This window comes from Quercus suber, unplaced genomic scaffold (genome assembly GCF_002906115.3).
Source record: "Quercus suber isolate HL8 unplaced genomic scaffold, Cork oak 2.0 scaffold_444, whole genome shotgun sequence".
Classification (NCBI taxonomy): domain Eukaryota; kingdom Viridiplantae; phylum Streptophyta; class Magnoliopsida; order Fagales; family Fagaceae; genus Quercus; species Quercus suber.
In genome coordinates, this window is record NW_027069895.1 from 99,171 (window position 1) to 114,411 (window position 15,241).

At 32.2% G+C, this 15,241-nt stretch overlaps 1 protein-coding gene and 1 long non-coding RNA gene across 2 annotated transcripts; both read left to right on the plus strand.

Moving 5' to 3' along the window:
* Positions 1–8,637: 8,637 nt before the first annotated feature.
* Positions 8,638–11,266, plus strand: LOC112000362 (GDP-mannose 3,5-epimerase 1). Its single transcript, XM_024032476.2, has 6 exons — positions 8,638–9,082; positions 9,193–9,286; positions 9,385–9,514; positions 9,606–9,738; positions 10,336–10,543; positions 10,745–11,266. Exons 1-6 carry the CDS (start codon positions 8,673–8,675, stop codon positions 10,898–10,900), a joined length of 1,131 nt encoding a protein of 376 aa, XP_023888244.1. The 5' UTR covers positions 8,638–8,672; the 3' UTR covers positions 10,901–11,266.
* Positions 11,267–13,166: 1,900 nt separating this feature from the next.
* Positions 13,167–15,241, plus strand: LOC136062716 (uncharacterized). Its single transcript, XR_010624440.1, has 2 exons — positions 13,167–13,652; positions 14,979–15,241. It is a non-coding gene; the product is annotated as an uncharacterized LOC136062716 (long non-coding RNA).

Sequence of the window (15,241 nt, forward strand, 5' to 3'; positions counted from 1 at the left end):
TATTTATGAACAAGGTTAGGACTTAGGAGGACGCCCTAATGAATTTAATATGAGTTTAATTAGAAGTAAAAAGTTTTCAACATGTAGCATGCATGCGGAGCCCCCTTTTTTTTCTTCTTTTTTTTAACTCTCTATTTCAGGCCTATCTGCATTAAGAAGGGAAAATACTTAAAAAGAAAAGAAAAAGAACGGTGGAGATGGTACTAATAATTGTGCCGACATTAGTTAGGTAGGTGTGACCGTAATAAATTGTCTATTTGTTAGGCAATCGAATTAATATTTGAGAGAGTTTAGATAAGGATAAAAGATCGTAGACACTCTCTCAAATAAGTTGTCATGACCAAATCTCGACCCCATCTAAAATACAAGCCATTTCAGGTAGTGAGAGCAAGGAAGTGAATTCCGTACTGTACCGGCTGGTATGACTAGAATATACCGTACTGGCCAGTAAACCAGTACAGAATACCCCTCTGTTTCGCATCGGAAAAAATACCTGGCGTACCGGCCAATTTCGGGCAATACCGGCCGGTACCAGGCGTATCGGTCGGTACAAATTTTTTTTTTTTTTTTTTTTTTTTTAAGTTTTGTAATTTTTGAATTTTTGTTAGGGCAGAATGATAACTTATTTGCATTAATTTATTATTATTATTTGTTTTCTTAGTATGCAATGGTAACTTTTAAGTTTTTTATTTTTTATATTGTATGTTTTTTTTTTAATTGATACCAAAGTCTTAAACCATGAATAATTAGTTTTGAATTGAGGAAATGTTTTATGATAAATTTTTATATAGCTAGCGGTACAATATATTTTGGATACCGGTCAATACCGATGTACCGTTTCGGGTTTACCGCTATTTTTTATATTTATATATATATATATATATATATATATTATATATATAATATATATTATATATATATATATCTATATGTGTATGTGTGTGTGTATTAGAATAAATATAAAAATTTATCATAAAACATTTCCTCAATTCAAAACTAATTATTCATGGTTTAAGACTTTGGTATCAATTAAAAAAAAAACATACAATATAAAAAATAAAAAACTTAAAAGTTACCATTGCATACTAAGAAAACAAATAATAATAATAAATTAATGCAAATAAGTTATCATTCTGCCCTAACAAAAATTCAAAAATTACAAAACTTAAAAAAAAAAAAAAAAAAAAAAAAATTTGTACCGACCGATACGCCTGGTACCGGCCGGTATTGCCCGAAATTGGCCGGTACGCCAGGTATTTTTTCCGATGCGAAACAGAGGGGTATTCTGTACTGGTTTACTGGCCAGTACGGTATATTCTAGTCATACCAGCCGGTACAGTACGGAATTCACTTCCTTGCTCTCACTACCTGAAATGGCTTGTATTTTAGATGGGGTCGAGATTTGGTCATGACAACTTATTTGAGAGAGTGTCTACGATCTTTTATCCTTATCTAAACTCTCTCAAATATTAATTCGATTGCCTAACAAATAGACAATTTATTACGGTCACACCTACCTAACTAATGTCGGCACAATTATTAGTACCATCTCCACCGTTCTTTTTCTTTTCTTTTTAAGTATTTTCCCTTCTTAATGCAGATAGGCCTGAAATAGAGAGTTAAAAAAAAGAAGAAAAAAAAGGGGGCTCCGCATGCATGCTACATGTTGAAAACTTTTTACTTCTAATTAAACTCATATTAAATTCATTAGGGCGTCCTCCTAAGTCCTAACCTTGTTCATAAATATATAATGAAATCTGAAATGCAAGTTACATTGAATATTCAGCCAAAAAAGAAAAGAAAAGAAGTAATAATATTATACTATCTTAAAGTAATAGAAAGCTAGCCCTCCACAAAATGCCAGCAAAAAATCACACTTAGGCCTTGGTCCACTGACTTGCTAGGTGTTCCTTAGAGAGTATTTTATAGTAATAGACATAACATGCAAGACAACTCTATTCACAGGAGGGCTACGAGCCTAGGAGGCTTATGGGATTGGTTATTGATGAACATTGTAAGATGGGGAAAAAAATAGCATCACCCTCCATATTTACACTTCTTGCTATAATGAATAATCCCAGGTAAAATAAGTTTCAAAATCCAATAACAAACCAAAAAATAAATGCTACCAGTACTATGGCACAAGATACAGGCACTTACAGCACCACAACTCAAGTTACAAGCATAATAGAATGTTATGGGTAATAGTAAGAGGATTTACACGAAAAAAGAAACATGGATTCTTATAAAGTTATGATAATTGGAAACGAATAATTTTACGTTATGGAAATAGGCAAATAGCAAAGGATTTTAAATTTAAATTCAAAAACTCTTAGAGAATTCACATCACTTCTTGCAAAAATTTATGCTTGTTTTAATATAAGAATCTTTTTTACATTTTCACTTTTTAAAAATACTCACATTAGATTATTTTTTTATATTCTATTTTAACATAATATACAATTTTTTTTTCTTTTTACATTTCAATAAATGGGGAGAGAGAGAGAGAAAAAAGAGAAAAAATAAAATAAAATAAAATATTGATATGCACATAAACTGCAACCATGCATATTACCTGGTTACTGTAATTAAAATGTAAATTTGTAAAATTTTACATGGACTGATATAGGTGATTTTTAGAATTAAACGTGTAAAATTTAATTTTTAAGCTAATATATTGACTAATACAAGTGCTCTTACAAGAAAGATCAGAAATTTTTAATGGTAGAAACTTCAAAAGATCAACATTATTTAGGGAAGAAGTTTTTTTTTTCTTTGTTTTTTTTATATTAATATTTTGGACATGCTTGAGGTACTTTTTGTCTTTTAGTTTTCTTTTTGTAATCAAAGTTCTTGACTTTTTATAACGATGAGATTANTAAACTTGAATATGATCCCCTTAACAATCTATTCTTGCAAATAAAGTTACAATTAATTAAAACTTTTGATTGAATCTACAAGTGAAGTGACTGAATTTAAATGTGATTTTAATTTGTTATTTGTAAAGTGGGATTGGAGCTCAGTCAATCAGTATTTAGTAAATGTTAACACTAACAGACAATGAAACAATTAGACAAGGATGATTCTGAAAAAAATAAAAATAAAAATTAGACAAGGGGTGTGGGATAGGAGAGATTGAGTGAAGACAAAAACAAATGTTAACATAACAAAAATTTTCTTAATAGAATTACAAAGACCAACAGTTGACAAAGTTAAGTTGAATTGTTAAATAAAATTACAATTAATTTATACTTTGATCGAATATGCGAGTGGAGTGGCTAAATTAGAATGTGTTTTTAATTTTTCATTTCTTAAGTGGGGATCGGGGCATGGGTCAATCAATCAATTAGTAGTTTGTAAATGTTAACTCTAAAAGACAATTAAACAATTAGACAAGGGACGATTTTAAAAAAGAAAATTAAACAAGGGCGTGGGACATGGGAGTGATTGAGTAAAGATAAAAATAAATGTTAAACAAAAAAAATTTCTTAATAGAATTACAAACACCAATAGTGGTCAAAATTGAGTTAAATTTGTAAATAAAGTTACGATTAATTTATCTTGATCCAATAAACCCAATATAGGGTTTATATACTAGAGAATATTTGACTAACCTTAGGCTAACTATAAAGTTAACCCTAGGCTAACCATAGATTGGCTTAAGGTTAATATGTTTGTTCTATAAGTAGAGGTATTTGCGGTGCGGTGTAGTTTTGGGTTATTTTTAGCACTGCACTTTGTGGTGTGGTTTAGCCAAAACTATAACAATACCACAACTTATTTTCGCAGTCATATGTACAGTGTGATGCGATGTGGTTTAGAATTTAGTCAAAACCATAACCACACTGCATATTATTTTTGCGGTCATACATGCAGTGCAGTATATAAGATGTGGTTCGAAGTCAGTATATTTTTTAAATTTTGGGTTTTTCTTGCTCAGCCCAAAATTGATTTTTTCCTTTGTTTTAGGCCAAGTTTTAAACTATTGAGCTATATATAAATATATATATATATATATACTTTTTTTTTCTTTTAATTTTGTGTTAGCTTTCCTAATCAACACTTGAGGGTTATTAAATTGTTTTTTTGGTTGAAAACTAGAGTTATTAAACTATTAATAATATATTTAATATTAAAAAATAAATATATTAATATATAGAGAGGTTGCAGTGTGAGTTTCTTATTATAAAACTGCAAATTATATTGCACCATGCAGTGTGGTGTGGTTATACTTATGCCAATTTGTGGGAGATTTTGGTGAGTTTTTGCGGTTTATGCAGTTTATGCGGTTTGGTGAACACCCCTATCTACAAGTGTACTAATTTGAATACTTAACTTGAGTCATAACATATCCAACAAATGTGTGTGTATATATATATATATATATATATAGACACACACTAGTGATAACTCCAAAACGAGTTAATACCGAAATCTTTCCGACAAATTGGGACAGGTTCAAAATGGTGATCAAAACTTTGTTTTATAGTGAGAAACAAGTTTTAGTATGTAAGCCCGTGGTATAAATGCTTCCTGCATAAGGTGCAATTTTTTTTTTCTTGGCACCTGACATGTGTTTTTGTCTGGCAATCAATTTTTTCTCTTTTTGATTCACCAAGGTTTGAAAGGGTTTCTTCTTTGGGGGGTGGGGGGACCAAACGTTGAAGTTGGTTGTAACAATCTTTGATTCAAGGATAACAAAACATACGAGTACAACTAACCACCAAGCCAAGGAGAGAAGGTTGGCTGGCTGGCAACATAGGCAGGATCAATTGTCTTTCTTGGGGATCCTCCACTCACTTGTAAGTTGTAACTATTTCCTTTGTTTATTATTGCTAACTATTTTCAATTATAAATATTTGCAAGTTATATTTTAAACCACATAATTTTATAATTAATACCTTAATTTGAGATTAATTAAAATAAATATATATATATATATATATATATATATATACTTTTTTTTTCTTTTAATTTTGTGTTAGCTTTCCTAATCAACACTTGAGGGTTGTTTTTTGATTGAAAACTAGAGTTATTAAACTATTAATAATATATTTAATATTAAAAAATAAATATATTAATATATAAAGAGGTTGTGGTGTGAGTTTCTTATTATAAAATTGCAAATTACACTGCACCATGCAGTGTGGTGTGGTTATACTTATGCCAATTTGTGGGAGATTTTGGTGAGTTTTTGCGGTTTATGCAGTTTATGCGGTTTGGTGAACACCCTTATCTACAAATGTACTAATTTGAATACTTAACTTGAGTCATAACATATCCAACGAATGTGTGTGTGTATATATATATATAGACACACACTAGTGATAACTCCAAAACGAGTTAATACCGAAATCTTTCCGACAAACTGGAACAGGTTCAAAATGGTGATCAAAACTTTGTTTTATAGTGAGAAACAAGTTTTAGCATGTAAGCCCGTGGTATAAATGCTTCCTGCATAAGGTGCAATTTTTTTTTTCTTGGCACCTGACATGTGTTTTTGGCTGGCAATTAATTTTTTCTCTTTTTGATTCACCAAGGTTTGAAAGGGTTTCTTCTTTGGGGGGTGGGGGGACCAAACGTTGAAGTTGGTTGTAACAATCTTTGATTCGAGGATAACAAAACATACAAGTACAACTAACCACCAAGCCAGGGAGAGAAGGTTGGCTGGCTGGCAACATAGGCAGGATCAATTGTCTTTCTTGGGGATCCTCCACTCACTTGTAAGTTGTAACTATTTCCTTTGTTTATTATTGCTAACTATTTTCAATTATAAATATTTGCAAGTTATATTTTAAACCACATAATTTTATAATTAATACCTTAATTTGAGATTAATTAAGAATTTTTTTTAATAGGCAATAAAAATAAATTTGATTAATAGTTGGTATGACTTAGATTTCTTAATTAAATTCAACAATATGGTTATACGGATAAATGAATCACCTGATTGAATTTAATTGTTAAAAAGATTAATTATATTAATTAATACGGTTATATTATTGAATTTAATTAGAAAAACCTAGGATATAGTATCTAAATTTTATTATTTTAAAATTGTGGGGGGGGGGGGGAGCCCAATCTAACGTAGTGAGTCTAGGGCCCTATTTGAGGATTACTGTGTGTCCGAAGAGAAGGAACGGTTGAGATGAAGTCCATTGGAAGAAGGATACTTGGAACAAGAAGGAGTACATTCGAAGAGATCACCAGCGAGTCCGAAGAGGTCCTACTCCTCGATACGAATAGTATTGATTAATCAAACTGTGTGGAAGTCGAATGATCTTCCTAGCAACCCCAATGAAAGATAAGCTCTGAGTATATCTGGAGATGATAAGAACGAAGAAAATATCTAAAGGAAAAGCTGCTACCACTGTATTAAATGCATTGCAGCAACTTTTTTGACCGCATTTATGTGGAGAAGACCACTGAACAGTGTAACCTCAGCTACCACCACTCACCAAAAGCTAAAGAAGATACATGACATGACATACACTCAAGTAGGTACCAGATAAAGAATAAGTGGACGATGGGATGATGGGGAAGGATCCTATATAAAGAGGAAGAGCTCTTGATAAGAGAGGAGGAAAAAAAGAGGGAGAGAGACCTCACTGTAGTTCTAAGAACTGTAATCACTACTCAATTTATAATTCATTTCACCTTTACATGTATCTTTTTGCTGGTGTATACTTGGAGGTTGTAACCAATCGTTGTTAGTTCCATAATCAGCCTAGCTCTATCACCCACGCTCTACAAATTTATTGTTTTGGGCTTGGACCACAAATCCTAACCCTACAAAAATAAATATTTAAATTAATTTATATCAACAAAAAAATTAATTTTAATTTAGGATGACGATTACATAAATAGTTATAATTATATTCTATGCATTATGCATATGACACATACTACATAAGTTTAGGAAAGATCCTATCTAATCTATATTAAACTAAGATCTATCTTAAACTTAAAAATAAAAAATAAGTTTGATAGATAATTGCCTACTAATATATGTTGATATAAATCCTTCTAGAAAAAATATGTTAATTTAAATTATGAGGAATTGAGGTAAACATAACAAATTAATATTAACTTGGCCCACGTTATGACTAAACGATTAGTTTTATTTGCAGATATTGATGTACAGGTAGAAGAACCATCTAGTGATTTGGATGATGTATTTCAACTTGATTTAGTTCAATAAAATTTAATTAACTTTTTCTTAAAAAAAATTAAATTAAAGTAATTAAATATTTATTAAAGAATTTCTTAATTTAAGATATAGATCACAAATATTGCATAAATGTAAATAAAGGGTTTGACTTACCTCCATTACTTTTTTAACTGAAATTTCTTTTTATTTTCATAAGAAACTGTCACATCACTCACTAACTAAATGAAGGTAGAGATTAAAACTTACTACCATTTACAATTATATATTTAAAATAACAGAAAATATCAGTTAAAAAAGTACCAAAGATTTGCACGAAAAAAAAGTACCAAAGATAATCTAATCTCCTAAATAAGAAGGACTCTTTAGAATTTTGTATTTACATACTTTAGGAAAAGAAAAACTGCTCCAAAAAAAAAATAAATAAATAAAAGAAAAAGAAGAAGAAGCATATCAAAATTTAATACTATTCTCTCTCACAAAAATAAAATAAAATAAATAAATACTATCAGTTTCTTAAAAAAAAAAAAAAAAATCAAAATGCAAATAAAAAAACTCTCTCCTCTCTCTCTCTCTCTCTCTCTCTCTATTGAAATGAGTGGCCTTTGTCTTCTGTGTCTCAAAATTCTTTATATAGCAGGGCCATCACTGCCTCTAAAACCATACCCATTCAGCTTCTCTTTGAACCATTTCTTCTTCAACAATATTCTCTCCATCTCCGTTTCCACAGCTATGGTTTAGTTCTTAACCTTTTCTTTCTCAGTCAGGGTATAAATTTTTATGGGTTTGTGTTAAATTACTTATATTATGTCTTTGTGTGTTACATTTCTAGATTCTTTGTTTCTTTACTTTATTATTAATTATTAAATATTTGTGTCTTTTTTTTAATGATTTTTTTGTTTGTTTGTTTTCTTCGTAAGTATATTCTCTCATGCGCACTGGTAACTTTTTTTTTTTCTCAAGAAGGAAGTGTTAACGTGGTCAGTCTGCATTTTTCGTTTTCTTTGGAGAATTAACTTTTGGGTATATGGTTCTGTTAAATCTGATTAAAGATTTTTTCCCTTAGTGAAATGTGTTTGCTTTGCTCTGCTATTTTTTCCTTTTCTAAATAATTTGGTTCCACAGATTTAAAATAATAACTTTGTGATTTGGGTCAGCATATTAGTCCTTTTTGTCGGCTTCAAATTTTTTTTTTGGGGGTTTTAAACTCGTGGTTCTTCAAATCGTAGTGTTTTCAAAGTTGCAAGTTACAATTGGATGGTTACGAATAAAAATATAGCATCAAGTTTGTAACTTTGTAGGGTAGCATTCTTCTTTTGGTTTGTTTGGTTCGTGTTTTAAGTTTGAATGATTTGTGGATTGCTTTGTTGTTGATGTATCCAATTTTGGATTGTGTGGTGTAAAAGGTTGTAAATTTTTTTGGCTAATTCAGTATATTTACTAAATTGAACCATTAATCCTTGTAAACTCATTTTTCTTCTCTGAAAAATCCAATTATTGCAGGATGGGAAGTACTGGCGAAGCCAAATATGGTGCATACACCTATGAGAACCTTGAGAGGGAACCATACTGGCCATCAGAGAAGCTCCGAATTTCTATTACTGGTGCAGGTGGTTTTATCGCCTCCCACATTGCCCGGCGCTTGAAGAGCGAGGGTCACTACATTATTGCTTCTGATTGGAAGAAGAATGAGCACATGACTGAAGACATGTTCTGTCATGAATTCCACCTTGTGGACTTGAGGGTCATGGACAATTGCTTGAAGGTCACTAAGGGAGTTGACCATGTGTTCAATCTTGCTGCTGATATGGGTGGCATGGGATTCATTCAGTCCAACCACTCAGTTATCATGTATAACAACACAATGATCAGTTTCAACATGCTTGAGGCTGGCAGGATTAATGGTGTTAAGAGGTTAGTTGGCTTGGATATGGTATAGCTTGCAAAATCCCCATTAAATGTACAGAGTTGTTTTTGTACCTCAACAATTATTTGTTTCTAAAAATATAACTGGGTTTGTGCAGGTTTTTCTATGCCTCTAGTGCTTGTATCTATCCTGAATTTAAGCAGCTGGAAACTAATGTGAGCCTAAAGGAGTCTGATGCCTGGCCTGCTGAGGTTTGTTAGTCTTTGTGGTGAAGAAAATTTAATCTACTAGTTTTTCCTTTGTAAATTATGGATTTAGTTAATGAGTTTGCTTTTACAACTGGATTTAGCCTCAAGATGCTTATGGCTTAGAGAAGCTTGCAACAGAGGAGTTGTGCAAGCACTACACCAAAGACTTTGGTATTGAGTGCCGTATTGGAAGATTCCATAACATTTATGGTCCTTTTGGAACATGGAAAGGTAAGCTCTTGATTTTAGTGGTAAACTTATGCATATGCTTTGCTTGTTGGATTTTTACTAATTTTTTTGCTTTGTAATATCTGTTGAACAGGTGGGAGGGAGAAGGCTCCAGCTGCTTTTTGTAGAAAGGCTCAAACTTCCACCGATAAATTTGAGATGTGGGGGGATGGACTTCAGACCAGATCATTCACCTTCATTGATGAATGTGTAGAAGGTGTTCTTAGGTAAGTGCTTCATTATATTGTAACTTGTATAGCTGAAGGTCGTATTTACATATATGAGATTCTTCTGTCTAATGTAATATAGACATTTTTTTTCCCTTTCACAAATATGTATCAAGGTAGACAGTAGATTTTTATTCCATTTCCTACCAAAGCTTTGCCTGAAATTGGTTGAGTTGAGTATTACCATTTAGAAAACAGCTTGAAATTGGATATTTAAGGGGTTGCTCTGATGTGATTTGTTTTACATTATTTCAAAATGCTTGTTGAATTAAGTAAATAAGGTGTTGTTTTCCTGAATATTACTTGTAATAGGATCAGGCTTTTAAGGCAGTGAGATATTTTTCACCTTGTCAATAACCATACTGATTACTTTTGCACAATTTGTTCTAAGTTTTCTATTGAAACTGAAGCTAGGAATCTATTCATGTGGCCTTGACTGGGTAATAGTAGTTTATTGTACCCAGTTTTGTGTTTCACATTGGAAACTTACAAAAAATGTGTTTGTATCATACAAATTGACATGTTTGATTGGATTCTGAAGTTACATGTTCTCACTTCTCATGAATTAACCTTTGCGGAATCAACTTTTTTGTTTAGATTGACGAAGTCAGACTTCCGCGAGCCAGTGAACATTGGAAGTGATGAGATGGTTAGCATGAATGAAATGGCTGAAATTGTGCTTAGCTTTGAGAGCAAGCAGCTCCCTATCCACCACATTCCTGGCCCAGAGGGAGTCCGTGGTCGTAACTCAGACAACACACTCATCAAAGAGAAACTTGGTTGGGCTCCTACCATGAAATTGAAGGTACTTTATAGAACAGTAATTACTTCCCTTTATATGAGCTTTCTTAATAACTCTGAAGTTTGTGTCAAGTAAGGTTACCTTCAACTCTTATGTAATTGTTAAGTGTGTATTGTAAAATAAAGTTCTAAACCATGACTTGTTCATAAAGTCTCCTTCTTTAGTGTCAATTTGCTCTGCTATATCTGATTTCGCTTGTTGTAGGATGGGCTGAGATTTACATACTTCTGGATCAAGGAGCAGATTGAGAAAGAGAAGGCTCAAGGTGTTGACTTGGCAACATATGGGTCATCTAAGGTGGTTGGAACTCAGGCTCCAGTTCAGCTAGGCTCACTTCGTGCTGCTGATGGCAAAGAATGAGGTGGTTGAAGCCAGATAGCTCAATGGCAAAGGATGAGATAGTTGAAGCCAGATAGCTCAATAAATTGCACCAAGAAAGTCCCAAGTTTTATTAAGGTTTGGTTATTATGTTTCATTGCATAGGAAGTTATCTATGGTAATCGAAACTTTGCCATGTTGAGCTGTTATTATTTAGAGATATCACGTTTGTAGGATTTTGTTTTGTATAAGGAAGCTTTCATGCTCCCAAGGTATGCGATCTAGTTTTTCAGACAACCTGCTATTGTAGGATGTCTTGATCCATATATTTTTTTTTGGTTATGAGATAAATTTGTGGTTAAATCTTGTAATATTTCGTGAAGTATTGTGCTCGTTTTCTTTCGAATACTTGTAGCCTGTAAGATGTTAATTCTGGAGACTTATTAGATCAATTGCTACCAACTGGAATGTTAAGCAGTGGTCACCCAGGGCCAAGGCCATAGATCGATTTAGAAAGTAGATTTAGAGACCTCGAAGCTTTTGCCACTTTTTTTTTTAAATGGAAAAAGCTTTTGCCACTTTAAAGCTTCTAAAAGTGTTGATTGTATACAGTGCTATAGCATTGGTGGACCTGTGGTAAGCTAACCTGCTTGGGAGCTAAGGTTAAAGTTGGAAAAGATTGCATTATGAAGTGGGGACAATATCAGTAGGTAGGCCACTTGGTTTTTGGTCGTGGTCCATGGATTTCGACATTTTAATGTTAGTCGTGTTGCAGAGTGGAATGTGCTTTTTAACAAGTGGAATCTGTACCGACACCTATCATCATAATTATTGATTCTCTCCGAAAAAATGGCAGCTATTCCTTCCCTTTCGTGGATATCCTATTAAAGAATATTCACAGGTTGTTGAATCTTATTTTTATTCCCAACCAAAGAAGGTAGTGTGCTAAAACTAATGATTGTATCTGTGTGTGATCATAATATTTAGCTAATAAGAAACTGATGTGAACCGGAAAATAAGTTGATAGCACAGTCTATTCAAGATGATCAATCTTGTGAACTTGAAAAAGGAAATAGACATTCTTGGTTATATTTTTGCTTGCCTCTTATTTCTTATTGTTTAAATACATATTAGACTGAAATTCATATGACAAAAGGTAAATTAATTATCTAATCCTATTTACGAGTCCTATCCCAGATGGTACCTATTCTAATCTCCCATAACTCAAATTCAAATGGCAATACAATTCAAATAACAACTAATTTACATAACAACTAATGTACGAACAAATCATATTATATCATTGTAATAAAAGTTGGGCTTATAAGCTGTAGTTGTGCTAAGTGACTTTACCAAATTACAACAATATTTTGGATAAAAATAATTTTTTTGATAGAAACAACTTATTTGTTCTTATCAATTTATTTAAATAAAATAACAACAATTGTTTTATTAAAACATGTAACACGCATCTAAAATTCAGTTAATAGAGATAATAACTTATTTGTTTTTATTAATTTCTTTAGACAAAGTAATAATAAGTTTTTTAACAAAACATGCAACTTGCATTTGAGTTTCAATTGATAGAGACAATAACTCATTTGTTCTTATTAATTTCTGTAAATAAAGTAATAATAAGTGTTTTAATAAAACATACAACATGCATCTAAGTTTTAGTTGATAGAGGTAACAACTTATTTGCTCTTATTAATTTCTTTATATAAAACAACAAAAAGTGTTTTAACAAAACATGCAACATGCATCTAAGTTTTATGGTTCTTTTGGATTGAGGGAGAAGGTAGAGTAAAGTAAAATAGAATTGACTCAAAATTAGCATATTTTTAGTTAACTCTATTCTATTCCTCTTCACTCCCCCCCTTCGCCGTTAATCCAAACGGGCCCTTAGTTAATAGAAACCAACTTATTTGTTCTTATCAATTTCTTTAAATAAAGTAACAATACGTGCTTTAACAAAACATGCAACTTGCATTTAAGTTTCAGTTGATAGAGATAACAGCTTATTTGTTCTTATCAATTTCTTTAGATGAAGTAATAATAAGTGTTTTAACAAAACATGCAACATACATTTAAGTTTCAGAAATTTAAATCCTACTTCAACTAAATATCTATTATCAAAATTTCAAAACTTATATATGTTAGGATCATATTTTTCATTGGTTGGAATATCCTTTAACAAAATGCACTTTACTTATATTTTGATAATTCTAAGTGGATTCTAGAATATCACGAAGTATGTCTTACGAACAAAATAAATGGTATTATTGAAGACATGACAACTGCACAAAGAAACAAGTGTGAAAAGCTGAAAATAGTGGACCTTGACACAAGCTCGATACAAGCTTCTATTGAGACTTAATGAACCTCGATACAAGCTCCATATCTCTCGATCTATCGAGTTTCGTAAATCCAGAAATTCTAGATCTATTTGTTGGCCCATGATGACTTACTTCTACTGTTTTGTTCACTAGGCTTCTAGGGGATATAACAAGATTATTTTATAACCGTCATTATACACAGAAACTCATAGAGAATCTATACACTTATTGTGAATTTACTATGTTTTTATGCATCTTATGATTTTGTGATCAAATGCTTCCTTCGCTTCATGTGTATTGAAGAACTTTGCATCCAACAACAAGCTTCAAGTTGTTGGGAGTTAGTCACATACTATGATTGGTGCAAACGGAAGAAGTTTCTACAATATCATGACCAATTGAAGATTAGCATAAGGATTCTACTATAGGTAGGTACTTTGGAATAGGCCAGGTTTGAGGTAAGATTCCTTGTAATCTCTTAATTTTGATTAGTGACTCTTGGAAGTAGTGACCTAAAAATCATTCGGTGGGGTTTTTGTCTTTTGAAGGTTTTCTCTATTAGCCAACAAATTACCGTATCAATTTATTTTCAACTACACTCTAGATTATTTGGTGATTTGTTCGTGCCCCCACGATTTTGCATGTAATTTGACCTAATTAATCAATTTGGTCTATAACTCAACAATATATATTCACTAATGGTCTTTTTATAGAATCTCTCTTGCACCCCACGTTTTTGTTTATTTATTTATTTTTTGAGTTGCAACTTACGCATATGTATTTGTAATGGAAGGATATACATATTGTGTAGAATCATGAATTTTTTGTTCAGCCCCTGCAAGCGATTTGTCCTTTTTGGTCAGCCCCTGCAAGCAATTTGTCCTTTTTGGGGAGCCAAGCCCGCAAGGTTTTGTTACGAAGGGGTGGGAGTTCAGGATCTTCACCTTTAGAGGCTTTACGCCTTAGTCCCACATCGCCTAAGTACGCGTCCCACTCATGCTTTATATGCCATTGGAGCTTGCATGAGTGTATCACATGTGTAGTAGTTGTACACTCATGCAAGCTCCAAGGGCATATAAAGCATGAGTGGGGCGCATACTTAGGCGATGTGGGACTAAGGCGTAAAGCCTCTAAAGGTGAAGATCCTAAACTCCAACCCCTTCGTAACAAAACCTTGCCAGCTTGGCTCCCCAAAAAGGACAAATGGCTTGTAGGGGCTGAACAAAAAATTCTCCCCTACATTAACAAATTTAAATTCTATTCAAAATAAAAGTCAATTATAATTTTTTTTTTTTAACTTCCTTCCCTACAAAAAATATAAAAAATTCTAAATTGAAATCCGGAATCCCACACAACACCCCGCGCTTTTTTTCCCTTCAAGTTGAATCTTACATTTTATTAATTATTTAAAATATTATTTTATTAATTGTTAGAATATATTTCCTCTAATCAAGGGATATGATTTAATTATAATTTAATTTAGCTAAAACTTTATCATCTAAGTTTGAGAAATTTAAATCCTACTCCATCTAAATTAAAAGTCTATTATCAAAATTTCAAACCTTATATATATTCACCAATGATATTTCTATAGAATCTTTCTTGTAACCCACGTTTTTGTTTTTGTTTTGTTTTTTTTGTTTTTGTTTTTTCAAGTTGCAACTTACGCATATGTATTTGTATAAATCGGCTTAGTTCGTATGCTTAGTCCCACCGTGCCATTCTACAGCCACAATTGTTACCACCTCTCACCTCTGGTATTTTTTTTTTTCTTTCTAATGCAGTTTTGTTACCATTTCTCTCACTCTCCTCTCTGCCGGTCAGACCAAGATTTTTCTTCTTTCTCCGTTGGGTTTCAATTTCATGGTATTGATGAGTTTGTTTTTTAAAGTACACGTGAGAGTCACATGACTATTCCGTTAGTACATTAATGGGAGATTAATTGGAGTCTTGATTTGGTAGCAGTGTAAACTTTATGGAGTAAATTGACCAATATAAAAGTTCAGGAGGTGCTTTGGCCACCAGTCCAAAGTTCAGGGGTCAATGG

Coding starts and splice junctions, on each gene's coding strand:
- LOC112000362 (XM_024032476.2), top strand. CDS start 8,673: ATGGGAAGTACTGGCGAAGCCAAATATGGTGCATACACCTATGAGAAC. Junction 9,739..10,335: donor TGTGTAGAAGGTGTTCTTAG/GTAAGTGCTTCA, acceptor TTTTTTGTTTAG/ATTGACGAAGTCAGACTTCC. Junction 10,544..10,744: donor CTCCTACCATGAAATTGAAG/GTACTTTATAGA, acceptor CGCTTGTTGTAG/GATGGGCTGAGATTTACATA.